This window comes from Anabas testudineus, chromosome 7 (genome assembly GCF_900324465.2).
Source record: "Anabas testudineus chromosome 7, fAnaTes1.2, whole genome shotgun sequence".
NCBI classification, from domain to species: Eukaryota; Metazoa; Chordata; class Actinopteri; order Anabantiformes; family Anabantidae; genus Anabas; species Anabas testudineus.
Window position 1 is genome coordinate 24,491,371 of NC_046616.1, and position 16,418 is coordinate 24,507,788.

Here is a 16,418-nt window from a genome sequence, read left to right on the forward strand (position 1 = left end):
CTTCCGCTGCCGGTAGAGTAAACGTGAACTGCCAAGAAGAAGAAAAGAAAAAAAAAAGCAGAAGTAGCGATATTGTCGAAACAAGTGCAGCTTGGCTTTTTTTGACAGTGAGTTACAGCCGTGAGAAATCATTGTGTTCAAGAACTGCGAAAGTCAGTTGACTAAAGGTAGGTTTAATAAGGCGTACACACGGTATCGTTTAGTTATTAGCCGGCATGTGAAAGGGCGGCTGGTTGAGGAGGCAGCTAACGCTATGCTTTCTTAGCTAACGTGTTAGCTTCTTGCTAGCAGCAGGAGCAAAACCAGAATTTGTCTGTTTGATTTTCGAGATAACCAACGAACTCATTAGAGACTTCGGTCTAAGTCAATTTTGTTACTCTGAGATAGCATGCAGAAAGTCTCCCGGACCGAATGCCATTAACAACTGCAAGCTATGTTAAAGTGACGCGCCGCACTGGGTGAGTTCAGGGCGGGGAAAACGTTATGTCTATGGGGTTGTGGTTCACATTAGCCGGTGGTCGTGTCTAGCCCATGACAGAAGCGTAACCTATATTAGCTACACATCAGTATAAATAAAATGGCAATTGTTCTAATAAGTTGTTAAACGGTTGCCGCGTAACTGTTTATACAGCCAATTAGAATGAGAAACAAATAGTCGCACAGTAAAGCTAAGCCCTTTGGAAGCTAATCTGCTTACCATGTTGCTAACTGCCATTAACGTTACCTTTCGAGTTTCTAATTGGGCCCTGTTGTATTTAGCTAGCTAACTTAATTGTTAGGGAATTACATTAAATTAGTAAAGTTATAACTAACAAAGCGTTTTTATTATAGATGTTCTGCGTCTTCTTTTCCTATTTTTATTTACTCCTTTAGTTAGTCCATCACATTTAGCAAATCTGAGAAATATGTTTATCAGAATTTGTCACAGCACGATTTGAGGTCAACAAAATGTCCCTGATGTACAACTGATGTTTAAAGCATTTTTAAGCTTCGATCTGTATTAACCAAGTCCAGGTCTGGTCTAGATTTTTCTCTTAGTAAGTTGCACAATTTGCTATTAGTGGGACAAAACAGGACGTTAAATTATTTTATCTTGTATGTAAGTATTATATAGGACTAGTTTCTGTTGTTTATTAATTCAGTTATTCATTGATCAGTTTAAAAATTAACCCGGAGATTATCATCAAAATTAACCAGGAGATTAATATTGAGCACTATGTGAAGTCATCAACTCTAAATATTCAGATAGAGGTAAAGGTTCTTAATTTATATTTTTATTTAAAAAATCTGCATCAGAGCCTGGTTTGACCCTTAGGCCCTTATCATTTAGTAATTTGTGTTTTTCTTATATAGTCATTCAGTCATGTACTAGCATCAGATTTATTGTGCCTCCAAATTAAAATAATAATAATAATAATAACAGTTATTCCTGTAAAGCCTCCACACCAGCTATGACCTTGATCTGTGAAGGGCATAACGCTTCTGAAGCGACTTGGAGATTAGGGTTGAATGAGGGTTTGTGCTTTCCTGTAGTGGTGACACCATGTCAAGGATGCAAATGAACTACCATTGATTCATTCACACTTTGATTCATTTTTGGTGGTGGTCACTTTAGTGACCTAGAAAAAACACTTATAGTAGTAAATATCTCTGCTTATATCAGTAAGCATGTGAACTATCCATGTGTGGCTACACTTAGGATGTGACTAGTTCTGTTACCTGCATGTGTAAATGTTTTTTCCCCATTTCATGCTTGTCTTCTACTGTGTGACAGACGATGGCTGTGAACGTGTACTCAACCTCTGTGACCAGCGACAACCTAAGTCGTCACGACATGCTGGTCTGGATCAATGAATCTCTACAAATGAACCTCACCAAAATAGAAATGTTGTGCTCAGGTGAGAAATGCATTTGCAACATTTTTGTTACACACGTTTCAACAAAGAACAGTTGTATTGACCCTCTGAAATTTTCATAACGGGTGTTTATGCTTGAAAAATGCATGGGTGTGATCATGTTAAAGTTTTTGCAGGACTGTGTGATTTCAGTTTTGTTGCGGTCAGCATCAACTGACGCTGAATACATTGACAAAATGAGAGAAGGACATAAGAGCTTTTCTTTATCTAATCTATAAGACATTAGAGGACTTCCAATGGGATTTTTTTTTGTATATTTTTATTTCTACAGGTGCTGTCTACTGCCAGTTCATGGACATGCTGTTTCCCAACTCTGTGCCTCTGAAAAAAGTTAAATTTGGTGCCAAACTGGAGCATGAATACATCCACAACTTCAAGCTTCTACAGGTTGCCTTCAAAAAGATGGGAGTCGACAAAGTAAGTGATAAAACCCACCTGTCAAATTACATGTGAAAGAAGGCAGCTAAAGAGAACAATTTTCAGATCTTTTTTATACATGCTTTCGTGTGTCTATAGTCTGTAATTAAAATGTTTTTACATTTTTTTTACATACGAAAAGGAACATTTGAAACATAATAAACTGGAATATTTATGCTTACCAGCATTTTATGTTAGGTAGATGATAAGATGATGATGACATTTGGAATAGATGTTGATTGGTCCTTGTTACGTACCTGAGTGAAATTGCAGATCAGTAAATGTATGACATTCATATCTCTGTGAAATACTTGTGGTTGTCAGTCAGTAAGCTAGTCTCCTGAAATGGCTACATTTCAGGACATTGATCCTTTTTTATGCTGCCAGGAGAGATGGTGACAAAGTTCATTCAGCACGTTTACTGTAACTCGCTGTAACTCATCTGTCCTGACACATGTATCATAAATAAATAAATGAAAAAAAAGGGGAAAAAGTGGTCAGGAAGCAGTTTTTCCTCTCTCCATATAGCTGCAGTCTGCTGACCATGCTTCTAAAAAGTAGCCCAAGGCAGAGGAGAAATCAGATTACTCTTTTGCTGCACGTACACTCCCCTTCAAAAGGATTAGAAAAGGAAGGCCAATTCCTTTATTTTATCTATAGATGGACATTGGCGTTTGGCATCAAAAGATAAATATGAGACAAAATATTCACTTTTTAGTTTTCATTTCCAGGTGTTTACATCTGGATCCAATACACCTATAGGCTTTGGCAAATTCCAGCCTGGCCCTGGCCTTTCTATATTTCTTACTAATGAGTAGTTTGCATCTTCTGTTGAAGTACAAACTTTTTCCTGAAGTCTTCTGCAAACACGTAGATTGTGATACCTTTATTCCTGCCCTTTGGAGCTGGCTGATATCACCAGCAGTTGTTTTAGGGTATTACTTTAGAGCTCTCACAATATTTCTGTTGTCAAGTGCTGTTGTTTTCCTTAGTCTACCCATTCATCATCTGTACACCAGTAGTTTCTTTCTTCTATAGGACATTCCAAATAGTTGTACTGTTTCTACGTAATGGCAAAATCCTACAGTCTCTGTCTAAAATAGAAATTATGATCTCTATGCTTTACATTAAAACCCTTAGTGGTTGGCAGGTGAAAGGCTTTTATGGAGGAGCAGCTGCAGGAAGTGTCTGGACTACTATTAGTTTTTTACAGCTCTGATCAGTAACATTGAAAAGTAAATTAACATGAAGCATGTCTCTTTCTTGAACAACTCCTTCCTGTGGTGGTTTAAAGCTGCTAACTATACTTCTAACATTTCTGTCACTGAGTGAAGAATAAGCAGTTAGGCTTATAATGGTGGATTAACTTTGCTGCACATAGAATAGTGACACCATAAATTTCAAATTAAAGCTGTGCTCTGTAAGTCTTGAGGATTTTTGAAATATAAACAATGTTGTCACAGAGGCTGGAAACAAAATGTTTTCATCTGTGATCAGCTGGGCTGATTGTTAGGATAAAATGTTTGAATTTTTGCTTGATGTGCACACAGAAACTCCTCCAATCAGCTGAGCTGCTTTATTTGGTTTCAGCAAATGAAACAAACTGCTACATACTGTATACACTTACACAGGGATGTATTCTCTCTGTTCTAGACTATGACTACATCTGTGAGCTCCAGTGCCTTTTCACTTTGACCTTTTCATAGAAAATAAAATGTATTTGTTTTTTTTCATAAACATAATGGCTAAAACATAATCAAGGGTAGGGCAGGGCAGAACTAGCTGAATCATTGTTTGTTTTCTGACTGATCTTGCAGCAGCTTGTAAAGCTATTGACAGAGCTTCTATAAATTATTCACGGACTGACTTTCTTTATTTCCTTCCTGCCATCAAGTAGTGTTTTCAAACCTTAGTGCGTTTGCTTTGGTCCGAATCAGTGGATGAATTTGAAAGTGTCTTCCTTTTGGTTCAGTTTCTTTTAACACTGAGAATAATCGGTGTACTAAATTGCGTTACGGCAAGAACATTCTCTCCACTTATTCTGCCACTTAGTCTGCCACAGGAACAAATTAATTAATACAGGTAGTAGGTCCTGTGTTGTGAAGTATCGCAATGCGACAATCGCATTTGTGCGACAGGAGGGAGATGAATGTTAACGCAGGTTGGTCATCCTACTGATTATTACATTACATTACCTGCATAGTCATCAGACCTAGTGTGTGTGAGGCACTTCACCTCCTCACATTTATCCCCAATTAATCAGACCAAACAAAGGAATGAGAATCTATACTCTCACCAAAGCACCGGGATTCGTAGCTTTTGGTCCCATTTTGTTTCAGTACGCTTTCTCACAAGGATTAGAGTTTGCTGGATTATGTGGATTGAGACCACCTCTTTTTGGGAGTCTTGGTGTGGTTGTTTCGGTGTGTATTTGAGAGTGATTAATGTGTTCATGTCAGTAGTGATAGAATTTTTAAATTATATTAAAATAATAAAAAAAAAAAAACAGAATCAAACTCAAGAAGTCTTTATGTCAAAATTATAGTGTTAGTTTTTCCAAAACTGACCTCTACACTCATTTGGATCCATGCATCCTTGCTTTGACAGTGTGCTTCTGGTAGACAGAAGCAGAGACAGCACTGTTTTACTTAATCTAAAACAAGTGATAATTTCACTTACCTTCCATATTTTCCCAGCAGAATACTCCGTTGTCAGACTGCAGGTTTACTTGTGGTTTCCAGAGTTTCCAAATGTGGAATGGGAGGCAGAGCCTTTAGCTATCAAACCCCTCTCTTATGGAACCAGCTCCCAGTTCAGGCTCAGGAGCCAAAGAATGACACCTTCTCTACATTTAACACTAGACTTAAAACTTTCCTTTTCTATAAAACTTAAAGTTAGAGATGGATCAGATGACTCTGAACCATCTCTTAGTTATGCTGTTATAGGTTAGTCTGCGGGGGGGACCTATACTGATACACTGAGCTCCTTTCTTTTCTATCCATTCCAAGGCCACCATTGCATGTCATTAGCTTGTGTCTTCTCTCTCCTGTAGTTGTGTCTCCTCCTCTCTGTCTCCCTCTCTCTGTACTTTTCTGCAGGTATCCTCAGCCCGGAGCTGTACATCTCTAGAATCCAATTAAACTGCCCAATATTTTTGCTGCTTGTTGTTTTTTTTGTTGCCTGCTGTTCTTTTCTCTCTCCTCTTTCCACTCACCCAAACCGGTCGAGGCAGATAGCCACCCACCATGAGCCTGGTTCTGCTCTTTATACAATTATACTCTGTGAGGTCTTAAACCTTACACTGTAAAGTGCCTTGAGATAACTTCTGTTGGCATTTAGCGCTATACAAATAAAAAGTGAATAGTCCTTTGAGATTTACTCACCAAACTTTACCCACATTTGGCTCTTGGCTGGTGTTGCGTATTCAATGCTGTTGAGGGTTATAATCCCTGATGTGTCTGCATAGTAGACTTTGCTCGCATTCATTTGTGAGCATCTATTGTCTGATGCCAGCTTCCTCCAATATAGAATAATTGCGTTTCTTCTTAGCTTTATAAACTCACTACTGTACTGCTGCTGTTTCCTCACTGTGGCTTTGGTTGCGACCTATATTACTGCTTTATACTCATTCTAGAGATTATTTTCATTGAAACATGATGTGATTTATTCATAATAATTCTGTATTTAATTATTTATTTCTGTATAGAGGCCAGTGAATATTGAACACAGACACAACCCTAGCTCTCTCTCTCTGCTTTTAGATCATTCCAGTAGACAAACTGGTGAAGGGAAAGTTTCAGGACAACTTTGAGTTTGTCCAATGGTTTAAGAAGTTCTTTGATGCCAACTATGATGGGAAGGAGTATGATCCAGTGGAGGCAAGGCAGGGCCAGGATGCCATGCCCACACCTAACCCTGCCACATCAGCTCTCAACAAACCCCCTAAAAAGGCAGTCAGTCAAGGTCAGAGCTCTGATCAAACAGCATGAAACTGATGCAGAATTACGTTCCTCTGGGGTAAAAGTTTAACTAACTAACTAACTAACCTTCTGTTTCGTCTGTTTAGCTCCTCAGAGGCCACCTGTTGCCAAAGTAGCACCCAAGTTGGCCCCAGTCAGCGCAAGAAAGCCAGGATCAGCAGGAGCAGATGAAGAGAGGGCAGAGCTCCTCAATGAGGTCAGCACACCACCCTGTTTTCGCTGTGATGCATAGACATATGAAATAACTTGTTACTTTCATAGCAAGCAACTATCATCTGTCATCTGAGTCATCTGTCTAATAGTATAAACAAAATTTAATGTTGTTTTGGCACTTTTTCTACAGCTGGAAGTCTTGAAATCTACCATTCAGGACATGGAGAAGGAAAGAGACTTTTATTTTGGCAAGCTGCGGAACATTGAGCTGATTTGCCAAGAGAAGGAAGGAGAAGGTGACCCCACACTGCAGAGGATCATAGACATTCTCTATGCCACAGATGTGAGTTGATGAAACTACATTTTTGTTTTGAAGTTTACTGATGCTAAAATTAATTAAAAGGACAAACAGTTGTGTTGAGATAAAACAGAGTCAATAAATTGATCCTCATGACAAATTATTGTCCTCTGCTTCATAGATCTCCATTCTTGTCCAAAAGCTATTAACAACACATTAGTGAGTCACATGGTGGTGACCAGATCTTTAATCATCATGAACACACACTTCAGTTTATTTTCACTCAATCGTGCACACACTATCCTGCTGCCACAAATATTCAGTAGAGCACAGAATTGGGGACTCATTCTCTGCTGAAAATAGATTCCAAAAAATCCCTTTTTTCTCCTGCACGATAAAAAAGAAAATACAGTGAGCAGCTGTTTCAGGAAACTTTTTTTTTTGTAAACCACCATGTTTTAAGTTCAGTTAGCGTACAGGCTATCTATTCTATACACTACTGCCAGTCCTCTTTTCTTGCTTTGCTAACAGCCCTTTGGCTCTCCTTTTCCACAACTACTGTGTGCAAGTTTATTAGCCAGCGTGTCAGGTCTCCAGGCTTTAAACCACACTACCAAACATGATAATGGCAAGTGACAAGTTAGACTCCACGTTCTTCCTAAATGGTCTCTCGAGCTGTTCATAAATTTTTTCCTGTCTGTGTTTACAGGAGGGGTTTGTGATACCAGATGCCGAGGAGCAGGAGGAGTTTTAATATTCAAGAGTGCAAGCAGCAACTTTCCTTAGACGCCCTGGTCCCCAAACCCATCTCCAGATCCCTCTTCGAGCCAAGACAGTTTGGATTTTTTTGTTTGTTTTTTAAAACCATATACCAAACTAGATCTTGACTTGTGTGACCCCCAAACCCAACCAACCTGCCAGACTCCCTCTAGTCTTCAGCTGGCATATAGCTTGGCTCCTTTTTTCCTGAAACATCTTCTACCAGTAATCACCAAGCCTCGGTCACTGCCTCTTCTTCCTGCACATCTGTCAGTCTGTGAGAATCACTTAACCAGATCGTGCTGTACATATCTGGTTTTTGTAATGGACTGTAAAAGCATGGTGATGTTCTCTGTGGTATGTATGTGGGTGTGTGGTTATAAGTGTTAACAAATCTATTGATGAACCTCCTGTGAAAACCTGACTATCAGTTCACCGATCACTTTGTCCCAAACTCACCTGACTTTGATGGCTTTGAAGCCATTTTGTGCCTGTTGATACAGCTGTGTATTTATTTAAAGAAAGACACATGTACACACATGAGGAACATTCAGAACCAGAGACTTAGTTTTGCGTCATTTTGAACGAAATCTGAAGGTGTATTTGGTCTATTATTAGGTGGTAACAGTAATTTCATAGAGCAAACAATGACATTGAAAGGCTCAGGTTTTAGTCTGGGGCAAGGCGAATGTCTGGCCATCTCTTGGCCCTTTCCACCTATGGCTTATTGTGGCTGCCAAGGAAACCCATTATGATTTGATCCTGTTGAGCTGTCCTGTCGAGTCCTTGGCGAACTATTTTGTTAATGTATTCTATAGTTTTATTCTATTGTCACATCCCACTCCATTAGTTCATCTTGTTTTCCCTCTTGTATGTTTTTTTTTTTTGGTCACTCATGCTCTGACCTTTACACATTTGTTTTCTACTGAGGCTGAGGTTTTCATATGCTCACTAAATGATGGCTCTTTTGGAGAGATTTTACTTGTGCAGAAACTTGTTTCTCAAGCCCACATGCTCCCACACAACCTTGGCGTTCACATTTCAGGCTTCCTAAATGTACAATTTTAAATTCCGGTGAAAAGTGTTGAAAGCTTTCACAGATGGCAGGCTTTTGCTCAAGGTTCAGAAAGTGCAAAAAAAGTCAGACTGGATGATCACACCTGTGATTGTTTGTACTTTTTGTCTTCTGAAACGTCTGTTTTAAAGCAAATGCACTATTTTACACCAGTTGCCCTTAATCAGCCTTTGCGCAATAAAATAAGATCCAGCAGTAACACGACAAACACTGTGAGCCCTGACTGTGGCTGAGCTGTGGAAGTGGCTCTTGTGCTTATCTCGTTTCAAAACTGATGAAATGCAACTTTTCTTGCCCTGATCACTAATGTTGGATTGTGCTTTTCCTGAAGCTGTTTAATGTAGGATAAGTAAGTTATAGCCTACACTGAAGGTGTGTTCCTGTATGGAAATACAAGACGGCCCCACCCCCCTGTTTAGTTTTGTTGCATTTTTTCATCTTGATGGAGCAGTGTTAATACTGTAAGCTATGGATCAAATGAGACCAGTTTTCCACTGTACTTTGTAAAATGTCATTTTTGACATATTTGAGCTTGAAACAATACACAAGTGTTGATTCATACTTGTTAAGTGCAACGTATTGGAACACACATCATTTATGGCCTTATTCATAAAAATACTTTTTTTTTTTTTCCATCAGCAAACCTTTTTTTCTTACTTTTATTTCACATGACTCTGCTGTTTTGGGCAAATGTTTGTACTGTTACAGGCATATTTTTAATGTGTGTGCTGATAATAAACTACATTGGAGGGTAAAAGCTCAGACGTGTCAGGGTGAACGAGATACTGCCTTCCATCAAATGCTTCCAAAGCAAACAACATGCATATTTACAATGTTTCATTGTGGTTAAATTGAATTCCAGGATGTTTGGTAAATTTTTGTTTGAGCTGAAAGGTGAAAGTTTGTCTCCATGGTCATATGAACATAAACACATCATAAGAAGAGCTGCAGACTAAATGAAAGAACATGAAAGGCTTTGTAGTGCTGAGTTGAGCATTTTCTTTCAGCAAGCATTGGAGCTGACGGAGCCTTTAACAAACACTGCCGTGAATGAGACTGAATCTTGCACAAAATCAGAGGGTGCCTGGCGTGATTTTTGTTTTCTTCAAATGTGTCTTGTGGAAGTTGTCTTCAGTAAGTTCACATCTAAAATACAATACTGTTTCCACTTCTCAGTTTTTCTGAATATTTGCTGGGACACTCCAAAGAGTTATTAGATTTAGGTATCTTGTATCTTATTTACCGTCAACTTTGTAGTGCAGTGTTGCGTGTGTTTTTACCTTTGGGTCTTCACATCCGTATTTATTAAAAACTCTGTTTTTTTCCTCAGTCTCCACAATTTTGGAGACTGCAGCAGGAAAGTGATTACAAAGATGAATCAGCTAGTCAGCGTGGTCAATTTTTTGATCACACTCAATACAAACGAAGTGAAGCCTAAAATCTGACTTAAATTACTGTGGTCAGTACATTTTTGCGTCAGATGGGGTTTTGTGTGTAAGCACACGTCTATGATTCTTGTGCTCTTCCAGGATGTAACGGCTCATATTAACGCTTAGACAAAACTTCAGTTTCAAACCCTATGTGCTAAAGTGCAATAGGGACATAACAAACATGGCTGCACAAGATGCTCCACAGATTTTCTCAATATACTCAGGATTATGTTTAGGCCTTATTGTAATATGCCGGCAATTAAAAGTGAATATGTTCATTTTCTTGATTATTTTGTGTTTGAGTTCTCTGATCTGAACGTTAAACACAAAAGTATTTGGTTTATAATGATAGCACACTAAAAATCAAAGGGAAATCCTCAAATTATACAAACTAGAACTAGCAGGATTCAAAAAATTGATTATGCCTGTTTACCACTTTATTGATCAGTTAATTGGCTGATTGTTTCAGATGTTCTTTTCAAATTTGTCTACTGAAACGCAAACAGAGCAAAGCAAATGGCTGAACGTCTGATGGACGTACACTAAAGCCCATTTACCTGGTTCTCCTCAGATTTCCTCATTGTGAGGAGCAGGTGAAGGTGGGATCATTTAGAAATGTTGGTTTTTAAGGAAATACACACAAAAATAGTCTGAATAGGAAATATAGCAAAAAAACAAGACATGCTGACATTGTCAGAATCATTGTTAATTTGGATAGCTTTCCTTTCCCATGGTCCCTTTAACTCTATACAAATCTCCTATTTTACCACCACCAAATCGCACTCAGACCATCTCGCTGCCTCCAGCATGCTTAACTGAAGGTATTGAGCACTGTTCTATCATCTTGTTATTTGTTCTGCAATTAGCAAATGTTTTTCTGTTTGATCCAAATACCTCAAATTTGGACTCATCTGTGGACAACACCTTCTTCCAGCGTCAAATGTCTATGCTCCTATCTCAGTCTTTTGTTTTTATTGGCCAGTCTGAGATATGGCATTTTCTTGGCAATTGTGCCATGAAGTTCAATTCAATTCAATTCAATTCAATTCAATTTTATTTGTAGAGCGCTTTTTACAATTGACATTGTCACAAAGCAGCTTTACACAACCAAAGAACAGTACATGAACAGTGTATGTGTATGAGTCATAATAATGTGATTGTCCCTGGCAAGGAAAAACTCCCTGAGAAGGCAACAGGAAGAAACCTTGAGAGGAACCAGACTCAACAGGGAACCCATCCTCATATGGGTGATTACATGCTGTGTAGGCAGCAGGCAGTCCAGTATAACAGTTAATGTCTTTTAAGTTAATATGGAGTCCAGTTAGTTATTGCAGGCAGACTTATTCCATTCCTTGACTATCGAGCGTTGAGTCGAGACCTCCAAGAAACAGCTTCCAACGTCCGCCGAGGCCAGGACCAAAATCATAGTAGCTTGTGACCAATCAAGTCTCCAAACGCATCCCAAAGGGCAAACGGTGGATCCAGGCGACGAGATCTCCAGCCAGAAGTTGGGCATCAGGACGAGTCAGACAGGTCCAGATGGCAAAGGGTGGAATGACGTGTAGCTCGACAGAGAGACAGGAAGAGGGAAAAGAGAGAGGGAGAGGGAAAGAGAGAGAAGAGGAGAGATTGCAGTTAGTTGTATTCACAGTCAGATAAAGTTTGAGGTGAATGTATATTTAGTGTAGTGCAGCAGGGACTCCGGCAGGACTAATTATGACAGCCTAACTAAAAGGGTGGGTTCAGAAGGAAACACAGAGATGAGGGCTCCCTGGGATGTAGAGCAACCAAACACTTCACCATCAACAAACCTGAGTGATCAGTGAGAGTTGGGAAGACAGCATCTAAACATACCAGTTCACCATAATGCTACGTCCATGAGTCCTTCCCAGATCTATTTACTCAAATGCTTGACTAAATAGGTAGGTGTCCAAAGTCCAGCTTCCTGAAGTCTCCTCTTCACTGTTGGTGCTGACACTGGTGTTTGACAGTTGTGCATCTGGGCTGCTCAGTAAAGGGAGTATTTAATGGCATGATAAGAAATTTTCCCCACTATTTCCCGCATTGAGTAGCCTTCCTTTCTAAGGACAACAATAGATTGACAGGTCTATAATGAAAGTTTTTTCTTTCTGGCTATTTTGAACCTCTAAACAAACAACTGCTGGTGTTCTATACATTTTTTAGATACTAAACTAACCTACAGAATGCCATGCTCGCTTGTTTGTTTGTTTTCAGTTCATTATTACAGCGTTTCTCAGCTGTACAACAGAAATGCAAAAGGGTTTCCTCATAATCAATTAGCCTTTTAAAATGATTAACTTGAATTAGCAGCCAAACCATGAAATTGATGCAGAGGACTGACTTGGTAATAATGGGCATCTATGAAAAAAATTGATGCAGAGGACTGACTTGGTAATAATGGGCATTTATGAAAAAAATTACATAATTCTTTAATCTGATTAATTTTAATTGGTTGTGAAATGGGTAAAATTGTTGCATGAAATTTTCTTTTTTTTTCTTTGGAAAACAAAGCAATTTGCAAGTGATCCCAAAGTTTTGAGCAGTAGAGTATATTTTAGTGTCAGAGGATGTCCTGGTAATAAGATGTTATTCAGTTTGTTTGGTGGGTTAATGCAAAGACAAATTGTAGCACACTGAGGAGGGCGAACGCACACTGTGGGACACACAGTATAAACACCAGACCATCTCCTCCCACCCTCGTACTAAAGAGTGTTCTCCATGCTGGATGACCAGAGTGACTTTCCTGGTTTCAAGAAAGGTCTGACAGTTGTATGTTATTGAGCCTTAGTGAAGAACTGTTTTTATTTTTGTTTTTTTGCTTTGCAGTGTTGCCCCTCTTGACATAATGGCCTCTGAACCAAAGAAGAAAAATGGCTCATTCCCAGTTTGGCTGAAGTCTTACTGCAGTGTGTGTATGCAGTGTGTGTATGTACATGTCTTTTGCAGAAAATATCTGAACACAGGGAGGTGATGGCTTTAAGGGTAATGGTAGCTTCTGATCTTTCCCCTCTCAACAAACATCACTGATAGGAGTACCACCTAGGTCTCTGCTGGACTGATGTTTATTTTACTCTGTAAAACTGAAGCAATGTGAACATATTGTATAGACCTCTTGTACAAATCAGGAGTAAAGATTAAGTTAATTGATTCACTTAATTATATTATGATTAAATTAATAATATATAAATGCATTCATGACTCCATATAGCTGGAAGAGGTTTAAACGTTATCTTTTTCAAAAAGGAATTTGAATGCAGGACCCATCTGCAGAGAACAGAGATGTACAGTAACCTCGTACACTTCTATTTTGTATGTAACTAAAACATTCAAACTTAATGTAAAGTAAATATCCAGAGATGGTAAGTACAATAGCTGTGTTTTCCTGAAGCTCGGACCGTATTATATTCCCAGGAAATGTAGTCATATCATTGCAATTATATTATCAGGAGATTTTACTCGTGTGCCTCACAACTCACTGGATGTTTGTCACCTGTCTTATCAGAGAAGGTAAAACACTTGATCTGCTATATGCAAGCATGAAGGAGCCCTATAGCTCTACTGCCTTAACACCACTTGGCAGATCTTATTTCAGACCTGTTATATCCTCAGACTGAAGAAGCTACTTGGATAAGTAGTGAAATGTTTCAACCTAGGAAGAAGAAAGTCCTGTTTCCACGATTCAACTTCCATATACATTAGCAAGTTTGCTAGAGATGTAACATAAAGCAGAATGATTCAAGGTGACTGGACAAAATGGTGCAAAAAGCTTGTTCAGTGACTGGAATGAGGTTGGACTGTGGTGGAGAAACATACAGAAAAATATAGAGACCATTCTACAATACACCGACAAACCACTACACAACGTCCCGGTGGACCAGAGAAGTAGCTGCAGTGGATGACTCACCTCACTGAGTTGAAGGACTGAAAGATACAGGAGATCCTTCATCCCCACAGCCATAAGGCTCTACAACACCCTACCCAACAGCAGATGACTAATTGGTACTTTCAGTATCTTTCTATCTACTGTTATCTACTACTCTATCTATTCTACCTGAGACTACCTGAATTTCAGGGATTAATAAAGTTTATCTGATCGTAATACTATTACTACTACTAATAAAAATAATGATAATAATCGTGTTTATATTTTAAAGGAAAGTTATTATTCATTGAATATGAATATATCAGATTATTTTGAGGCGTGTTACTGCTCAAAACCTTAGATCTTTAATACTCCTTCGTTATTTGAGGTGCAAAATGTAAATACCTTAAAGATAACCACACTTATTTCGTGGCCTCAAATATTTAACACAAAGATTTCTATGCAACAAGCAGTAGCAAGGGCCGCTGTGAAGTGCTGTGAATTCGGAGCTTTGGAGCAGTCCTTGAAGCCACCGCGAGTTCTAATTGGCTGCAGGTGAGAACCAAACAGAGCTCAGCTTAGTAGTGTTTGTCCAAAGAAAGACAGAAGAAGAAGAAGCAGCAGCGAAGCGTCACTGTAGTGACAGAAACACTTCACCTTTATCCGCTCGGACAGCATGAAAGACATTCTGCTGGCTGAAAGGAAACTTTTAGTTTGAGCAGGAAAATAAATTAGGTCTGTAGATCTAAAGGAGAACGGCCTAGTCTTAGTGCTCTAGTGCACCTCGATCATTTTCTCTTTCTATTTCCGAGTGGGCTAGGTTAGCCTGTTAGCTTAGCAGCATATCCACTCACCCGTGTCTGTGAGTGCAGGACTTCATCATCAGGAGCGAATAGATTCACTCGGAGCTGAAAAGAAATTGACCTGGACTTTACTTAGCATTTACTGCTGCACATATTGGCTCCAAGCAGGGCTTTTGCGCGCTAGGTTTTCACGAAAAACAACATAATCCAACCTGCTAAACAAGGAAGTTTGAATGAACTTTGCTGCCAGCTAGCATCAAGCTATCTTGTAGCATTGCTTCATTGTGCTGCTATAAGCGGGTCTTTGCAGCCTTCTCACACAGTGTTGTTATCGAGATCTGACCGTAGTGTGTGGTGTGCTCTGCTAACGTAACGTTAGAGACGAGTCAAAGAAACGTTTCAGCGATGATTCCCGACAAAGCGCCAAAGGAAGACGTCTTCCACGGGTCTGGGGACTTAAAGAGGGAAGCTCACATCTCCAGCTTCGAGAAATATAAAGATCTTTATTTGAAATCTGTAGAGAATCCAGAAGGTAAGTCATAATTAAAATCACTACAAAGGTAAAGAGAATTCACGAAGGAGGACCGTTACATTGTTGAAAAATATTTAATACGTGCATTTACTAAAGTACTGTGCAAATTATTGCTTTTTATATACAAAACTAAGAATTCTGTAAGTTGTAATAAAATAATTTATTGAACCTAGCGATATAATTTATTAGGTGATGGACAGAAATTTAATTAACTTTTAATTTATTATAATAATTTTGTCTTATTCAAGTCGTATTTCATGCAGAAATGCAGAATGTTTCACACTGAAACACTTTCAGCATCTGAAGACCGGCTGCTTATTTGTAGTTATTTTAATAATTGTCTTTGACTATTTCAAGATTAAAAAAACTTTATTAATCCTAGAGGGAAATTGTTTTGCCTCATTACAGTTGTTCTCAGACAGAAAAAAAGGGAAGCACAACTGGGAAAGATCCACACAACACAAATAACACAATAACATTAGTACAGAGAACTGGACAGCATCCTCCTCTCAGCTACAACATGTAGAGTCCAGCTCCACCCCCAGAACAGAGCCAGCCCTCCTGATCAGTTTGTTCATCTTGTTAGTGTCTGCCACCTTCATGTTGCTGCCCCAGCAGACCACAGCATAGAAGGTGACACTGGCCGTCACAGACTCATAAAACATCCGCAGCATGGTGCTGCAGACGTTGAAGGACCTGAGTCTCCTCAGGAAGTACACCCAGCTCTGAGCCTTTCTGTACAATGCTGATGAGTTCTTAGTCCAGTCCAGTTTGTTGTCCAAGTACACTCCCAGATATTTTTACTCAGATACGACCTCCACCTCCTCCCCCTGTATAAAGAGAGGGAAGACAGGACTACCAGATTTCCTGAAGTCCATCACCAGCTTTTTTGTTTTATTGATGTACAGTTGAAGACTGTCTGAGTTGAGAGTCTACATCAGTCCACAAAACTGTCCACCACTCCCTGTACTGGTAACATTACAATACATCCAACAACTGCAGAGTCATCAGAGAACTTCTGAAGATGACAGGACTCTGAGTTGTACCTGAAGTCTGAGGGATACAGGGTGAAGAGAAATGGAGACAGAACTGTCTCCAGTAGAGCACCTGTGCTACAGACCACAGTGTCAGACACACAGTTCCACAGGCGGGCGTACTGTGGGCGGTTAGTG

The 16,418-nt window shown here is 39.3% G+C and overlaps 2 protein-coding genes across 3 annotated transcripts in view; both read left to right on the top strand.

Annotated features, from left to right (window-relative positions):
• mapre1b (microtubule-associated protein, RP/EB family, member 1b) lies at positions 1-9,360 on the top strand. The gene is made up of 7 exons (XM_026368455.1): positions 1-167; positions 1,775-1,898; positions 2,188-2,333; positions 6,095-6,296; positions 6,400-6,509; positions 6,657-6,809; positions 7,474-9,360. Exons 2-7 carry the CDS (start codon positions 1,778-1,780, stop codon positions 7,516-7,518), a joined length of 777 nt encoding a protein of 258 aa, XP_026224240.1. The 5' UTR covers positions 1-167; positions 1,775-1,777; the 3' UTR covers positions 7,519-9,360.
• A 5,152-nt stretch (positions 9,361-14,512) lies between these two features.
• acss2 (acyl-CoA synthetase short chain family member 2) overlaps positions 14,513-16,418 on the top strand; it is a 32,845-nt gene continuing 30,939 nt past the window's right edge. Inside the window, exon 1 of one of the 2 annotated variants that reach the window (XM_026366900.1) lies at positions 14,513-15,246. In XM_026366900.1, the coding sequence (XP_026222685.1) occupies positions 15,120-15,246 (127 nt within the window). In that variant the 5' untranslated portion in view covers positions 14,513-15,119. The remainder of the gene's footprint in view (positions 15,247-16,418) is intronic. The other variant, XM_026366901.1, reaches the window with a different exon arrangement.

Excerpts from the sequence above, each read along its gene's own strand:
- mapre1b (XM_026368455.1), top strand. The coding sequence starts at position 1,778 with ATGGCTGTGAACGTGTACTCAACCTCTGTGACCAGCGACAACCTAAGT. Across the intron at positions 2,334-6,094 it reads AAAAGATGGGAGTCGACAAA|ATCATTCCAGTAGACAAACT; the intron begins GTAAGTGATAAA and ends CTCTGCTTTTAG. Across the intron at positions 6,810-7,473 it reads ACATTCTCTATGCCACAGAT|GAGGGGTTTGTGATACCAGA; the intron begins GTGAGTTGATGA and ends CTGTGTTTACAG.